Below are 6,778 nucleotides of genomic sequence, written 5' to 3'. Positions count from 1 at the left end.
AAAAAAAAAAAAAAAAATCTGGATTTAGAAACCCTGATTTACAATGGTGATCTAAACGATACTTTTGTATCACGGTATTATATTACTTTAGCTAAATATAACTTTTTAGCGGAAGTTACATGCATGATGGAAACTTGAAATAAATGTGACTATAAACTTATAAGCATGACCGGCCATTTCCTAACCATAACAAGCATGTTGGAACTGTATCTTGCTTAAGCTTTCTTACAAAGTGTTTGAATTTTGTAAAAGCATGATTTGATTTTGGACGATAATGTTAACTTATCAAATGCCTTTGTATTTGAAAAATGCATAAACAATAGATCCAGTAAAACCCAGAGCTTGGCCCATTACGTTTACCTGCATACATCCAACATTGTGAATTTGTGCACATCATTTCCAAGTTTTGTCGTGCCACGTAAAAAAATTGTCTCATGAGAAATGAGATGATGCAATTGAAAGTCATTTATCAAAAAAATTAAGTCAAGACGCAAAGAAAAGAAGGAAAACATAGTCGAGAATAGTTTAATATAAACTCACCCAATCAAAGGGAAGTCCAGCGAATATAAGCCAACCTAGTGCAATGGTGAATAGATCCTGCCATACATATCATTTACGGTTATCAAATAAATGACATTGCTATTTGAGTATTGTGCAACAACCCTATATTCAAATAGAGAGAAGTGTAGTTTATATGTAATTGTACCTAGTATCCAAGTGTTTGAAAATTCAAATAGAGAGAAGTGTACCTTCAGATTACCACATATTGAATGTGTTAGGGCTGAATTAAGGGTTGTGTTGAGGAACACAGAGTAATTTATCAAGAAAGCCAACATACATGAAAGACATATCACCACCTGCAAAAATATTTAAAATCAATCATTGATCCATAAAACAATTTGTTTATCTTTTTAAGTTGCGCACATTGCAAGAAATTATATTTAGTTTATATATAAATACTTTAAGCTTCCATGAAAATTTTGTCAAGAACTCAAGATATATATACAGAACATCCACTTTTAAAGATCTATATGTTAGGCGTTCTTATAACTCTAACAACTATTCTACCTATTTTTATACCTTGTACATATAAAATCATTGATTTGCAAGTACAATTGCAAGAATGTGATATTGTGATGGCACCGGCCTATATCAATTTCTATCTGGATAGTTTTGCATGCCTTGTTGTGTAATTGCCTCAATAGAGCAAAATATTCTCGGAGAGAATTACGAAAATCCTTTGTTTCGTTTCTTCAAGACCACTTACATTTTCGTATATTGTTCTGTTAGAGTTTAAAGATTCCCTAAATGTAGCGCACGTTTCAAGAAAACCCGAAAGTTTAAGAAAACATATACCTTTACATCCATACAACAATCCTAGCTAGGATGAAATTTGTATAAATTAAAGCGTTGAAGATATTTGATGAGAATTATATAACATATCCAAATTAAAAGACTATAACCCAAAAAAAAACAAGAAAAAACAGAAGGCAATAGGAAAAAGTACCTGAAAGCCAAGAGAGTAGAGATGAGGAAACGATAACATGGCTTCAAGTTCACCTTTTACAGATGTCCATAACAACAAAAATGGGATGCAAATGATTCCTGTTTATGTTAAAGAAGATGATATCAGTTTAAACCGACTACAACATTTTTCTCTAATAATTCTCCAAATGATTTTTCTTACCATTACACCACATTAGTCCAAAGATGTTGAGGCCACTTGATTTTCCTAAGAATATGAAAAAATAAATAAATAAATAAAAATCAGAATGCAATTAAAGTACAACTTGATATATGACTATACAGAGTAAGATGTGTGAGAAATATTATTAATTACCGATACGTGCAATCAAGGCAAGGTAAGTTGCGGTACATATATTTGCTGTGAATACCAGTCCATACCCATAACCATCAAACGATAAGTCTCTTATTCCAGCGATTATAGCACCTAATATTATTATTCCAACGCTGAAAAAAAAAAACTACTTGTATGAATAATATACTAGAATCTAGAGTTAGTTAAGTTGATTTACCAACATAAATCTGACATAATAGAAACTATAATCTTATTACTGGAAAACTAATTAAGTCTGTAATACCTGAAGATGATTGAAGCAGAATGCTTTTGACCAGTAAGGAAATATTCCATAATCATCGTGAAAAGTATAGTCGTTCGTCGGAGTGTTGTGTACATTGGAACGTTGATATTACGTACGGACTCCATTGTTACTAGCTGTAGTGAATATAAAAAGAAAAAGAAAAAAAGGAAATAAAATGTATCCTTTATGAGATTAAATGAAGAACAAAGAAGGTACATTAATTAATCAAGAAAGAAAAAAATGCATACCATATAAAATAGATATGTGAATGCAAGAGGGATCGTCTGAAACAACCGTCTTGTTGTTACAAGAGTGAACAAACTCTTGTTGTTGTGCTCGCTCTTTAATCCATCATTATTGAATGATATGAACTTAAAATATCTCATCACATACAAAAATAAACAAGACGAAAGCATCTGCGGAACAAAGATAAACTATGAAAAGCGGTACAAGATTTTTCTCGATGAAAATGGTACAAAAATGATTTTAATAACGTTTTTGATATCAATTTTATTATTGGCAATGATTTAAACGGTATACACCGTATTGCACTGTGACAAAATCAAAATCATCGATAATTGTTAAGAGTTGTACAAAATTGAGCAACAAGAGTAAGTCATCTACCTGAAATAGAGTTATAACATTTGCACTTTGAAATCTGTATGAAGAAAGTGCCGCTTTATTGAATATTACTAATAGAACTGCAAATAGTTGGATTATATATTAACTTATTATATATACACTTGAAACAAATCATAAGAGATTTAAAGAATCATTAGAACATATAAAATGAGATTTAGATATATATATACCAGCAGATGCCATGTAAGAGATGGCGGCGAAGACTCCTCTAGAGGATATGCCTGACGAAGAAGAAGGTCTCACTTTTTTTGTGTCTTCTTCTCCAATTGATACGTCTTTCATCGATGGATCAACGACAATCGCTACCATCTTTTTTTCTGGTGACATATCTTATTTGTTGTTCCTTTCACTCACCTTACATTTTTTTTCTTTCTTATCACTTTTATTTATCATAGGAGCTGTAATTAAGATATACATGCACATTATAAAAAGCTGTATCTATGTGTATTAAAATCGGATACATGCATGGAATGGACACATCAAATAGCTCTCTCTGTCTAGAAAGTTTTGATTTGCCAATCCATATATATCCCAATATGGAAATATATATATACATATATATATATATTATTTTATTTTTATTTTCTTATAAAAGGAATTCTACACTTTGATTCTAATATTTAATATAATAGCTAAAATTATATATGTATTATATATATATATATGGTAGCTTGAAATTCTTGTTGTAAATAAATAAATTGTATCTTAAACAAAATCTGAATATATAATTAAAAAAGAAGTAAATACATGGTTTTACTTTCTATTATTTAAAATATTTATAAAGTAAAATGGTAAATTAAGAACTTAAAAATAAAGGGCACTAAGGAATATACAATAGAACCTCTATAAATTAATACTCTTTAAATTAATACTCGCTATAAATTAATAAATTCTTCCGGTTCCAAGTTGGGCCGGTATAAAAAATGACACATTTCGATAAAATAATAAGGTAATAACTTTTTTAGAAATCCTATGTAAAAATATGGTCCCATCAATATTATAAATTAATAATCAACTAAACTAAAATATATATATATATATATATATATACATATAAATTTAAGAAAATCTAGTGAAATATGACTATGGTTGTTTGTCTATTTTTGAATTTGCATTCTTGTTGGAGCTTATCACTAATATTTTTCATTGTTGTCTTCTCAAATCGCATCCAAAAATTATAGAGAGACATAACTGCGATAATTGCTTCTTTAGTAAGTAACTGGTTCTAAAAGTATCGTAATGTTTTCTTCGAGTTCATCATTACCATGAAGGGTAGTAATAGCAAATTTCTAAACTCTAAACTTCTAACATTTATCATTTTTACCTAGATAATCTAGTAGACAAATGAATTTATCCTATTACGATAAGCAAGATTATAAATTAAGAATTTTTTTTTTTTAAATGTGAATGATAACAAAAGTATTTTATTCTGTAGTCAAAATTTCTCAAATTCATGAAAATGAGAAAATATCTTTATAAATTAATATTTTATTAATTTATCGATAAATTAATATTTTATTAAGGGAAATTACCTAGAATATTGCATAAAAGTAGGTTTATTACTAGACTAACACATTGAGATTTCTGTGTTACTAGAATAACACATAAAAGTTTGAAAATTACTTCTATATCTGAGTTGTGTGTTTTATTACGATTTATGCCATTCTCTTTTAAAACGAAGATCGTAAAAGGGGAAAATAAAAAGATCATAAACCTAAGTCGATCTCTTGAATCTTTGTGTTGTTTGTCTTACGATTGTTGGGTTGAGATCAGCTATTTTTAGATAGCTTGCGGCGTGAAAAGAATCTGTGTGGAGGACGTTTGGCTGGAGGACCACTGACGGCGAGTTGACGGCGAGGTGGTTTGAAGTAGAGGAGGAGGGAAATAAAGCGATTTGCTCAGAGGTAAATTTCTATATCGTGGTTTAGTCTCTATTGCTTACTGTTTTCTTATACCCGAGTATTACATAGTAGGCCTTGTATATTGTATGTTAGTTTTCTGTATGTTGTTGAGCTCTGTTTTTCGGAAGATATTTGTGTGACTTCATGTTGCTTCGTTGCTAATCTAAGCAACAAATGTTTTGTGATATTGAATTAATAACTAAACTAAAGCTTCTGTCGTAGATATGGGGTCAAGCAAGAGGTATCCAAGTAGGTTGTATGGGGTTGGTAATTTTCCACTGCCGATGAGAAGCATGCACCACGATTGTAGTTTGTCCAATCTTGGTGGTTTGAAAGGCTTTGTTGGTGATGAGGTGTATGACAAAATAAGAAAGAATTCGCAGCTGGGAGTTCTATTGGATCTAGCCGAATCTGACTACCTGTTTTGTGGGAAGACCATCCATTATCTATTGTCCAATCAATTGGCAATAAACATTCCTTCGGAGGTATGGTTTTTGGTTGGAGGAAAGCCGCTGAGGTTCTCTCTATATGAATATGAAGAAATTAGTGGTTTGAATTGTGAGAAGATTGATGAAACAGAGTTTGAAGTCGATCATACACCTTTATGGGCGGCTTTAAAGGTGAAAGCTTTTAATGGACCCAACTGGGAGGAGCTAGTTGAGGGTTTGAGAAGCTGCCGTGGGTGGTCTGATGAAATGAAGACGCAGATAGCTCGGTTGTATCTTGTTCATGTTGGAGTGCTTGGTTTATCAAGGAACAGTCGGATTCCTCTGGAATACGCTAAAAGGGTGTTGAATGAAGAAGCATTTGAGAGTTTTCAATGGGGTAGGGTTGGATTCAAGAGTTTAGTTGATTCCATCAAAGTCCTTGGGTTACCTAACAATGCTTATACCCTCCATGGATGTGTCCATGTATTGCTGATATGGGCATTTGAGAGCGTGAAGGTGCTGGGGGCTAGCTACGGGAATGTAAGAGAAGGTGTAGATTTGCCTCTGTTAAGGTGGAGAGGAGGGAGGCCAAGGAAGGATATCGAAGCCTTCATATCCGGGAGCAAACTCCTTAATAATGGGGAGGTATGCCTTCAATTTACGTATACATTATTTGTCTGCATTTTTTCTTTGTGATAGATTATTAAAAGTTATGGTATCTGAAATGCAGCTTCAGGTGAAGCATTTAGTACCTAAACCTTTGGAGTTCATATATCCAGATTGGCCAGGACAGTATTGTGTGTATGGTGTAGGAGAAGGTTTGAAGAAGAAACTGGATAATCTGCTGTTAGACGTGATCAATGGCGAAGTGGATGAAAGAGAATGGGATTGTGTAAAAAAAAGGAAGGGGGAACATACGAAGAAGAGGGAGAGGAGGCAACATGTTGCAGGGGTAAGTGACGATGATTTCCTTGAAACAGCCCCAACCAGCATCCGTAATGTCCCCAATAATGCGAAGGAGCAGAAAGAAAGTGTTGGGGACAAATGTTCAGCAGAGAAGGCGTCTGGAGATAAGCATTCAGGTGTGCAGGGTGAAGATGGTAGTGGAAGGTTATTTACTATGGTTGAAACACTAGGGGCGAAAATGGATAATATTCAGATATCGTTTTCTAGAGCAATAGCGGAAGTTGTGTTCAAACTTCAAGGTATGGAGAGTAGGATGGGTAACTTTGAGAGTGACGTTCAACTATTGAAGAAAGTTGTTATCAACTCAACGGATGGAGGAGCGCATACGCAAGGACCTCTTACATTAAGAAATGACGAACAAAAAATAGAGGAGGTATGATCTGCGTACCGTATTGATAAAATTGTTATTATATATCTATTGTTCAGTATGAAGTCTTTGTATTTATCTATTCGAGGAAACAACATCAATTTCAGTTTTGTGAAGTTGTATAATTTTGTAACTATTTTGATATATGATTTTTTTCGTACACACAATTTAGCAATTTGTATACTTTGTCTCTAGTTTAACAGCGTCATATTATATTTCAAATGTCTTGTAAATAACGTCAAATACATGTCTTTTGTTTCAAGTCATGGCTATATCAGATAAAGCATTCGGACAAGGATGGTTATAAAGTTGCTAGTTGTGTTAGGAATCCGTTAGCCATTAAGGATAAGGTCATGTGGTCTGGGAGTATTA

General features: G+C 32.6%; 2 protein-coding genes across 2 annotated transcripts; one reads left to right on the top strand and one right to left on the bottom strand.

The window, feature by feature from the left end:
* Window positions 1-115: 115 nt before the first annotated feature.
* LOC104773811 (putative UDP-sugar transporter DDB_G0278631) lies at window positions 116-3,071 on the bottom strand. Its single transcript, XM_010498475.2, has 10 exons — window positions 2,915-3,071; window positions 2,727-2,803; window positions 2,351-2,518; window positions 2,103-2,236; window positions 1,841-1,971; window positions 1,688-1,732; window positions 1,508-1,605; window positions 750-857; window positions 541-597; window positions 116-360 (listed from the first exon to the last, which is right to left on the bottom strand). Exons 1-10 carry the CDS (start codon window positions 3,069-3,071, stop codon window positions 286-288), a joined length of 1,050 nt encoding a protein of 349 aa, XP_010496777.2. The 3' UTR covers window positions 116-285.
* Window positions 3,072-4,480: 1,409 nt separating this feature from the next.
* Window positions 4,481-6,488, top strand: LOC104773810. Its single transcript, XM_019242749.1, has 3 exons — window positions 4,481-4,648; window positions 4,868-5,718; window positions 5,804-6,488. The coding sequence occupies exons 2-3, from the start codon at window positions 4,870-4,872 to the stop codon at window positions 6,416-6,418; spliced, it is 1,464 nt and encodes a 487-aa protein (XP_019098294.1). The 5' UTR covers window positions 4,481-4,648; window positions 4,868-4,869; the 3' UTR covers window positions 6,419-6,488.
* Window positions 6,489-6,778: the final 290 nt, after the last annotated feature.

This window comes from Camelina sativa, unplaced genomic scaffold (genome assembly GCF_000633955.1).
Source record: "Camelina sativa cultivar DH55 unplaced genomic scaffold, Cs unpScaffold00651, whole genome shotgun sequence".
NCBI lineage: Eukaryota > Viridiplantae > Streptophyta > Magnoliopsida > Brassicales > Brassicaceae > Camelina > Camelina sativa.
The sequence above is the reverse complement of the archived record's forward strand: the minus strand, read 5'-3'. Positions and strand labels throughout refer to the sequence as shown.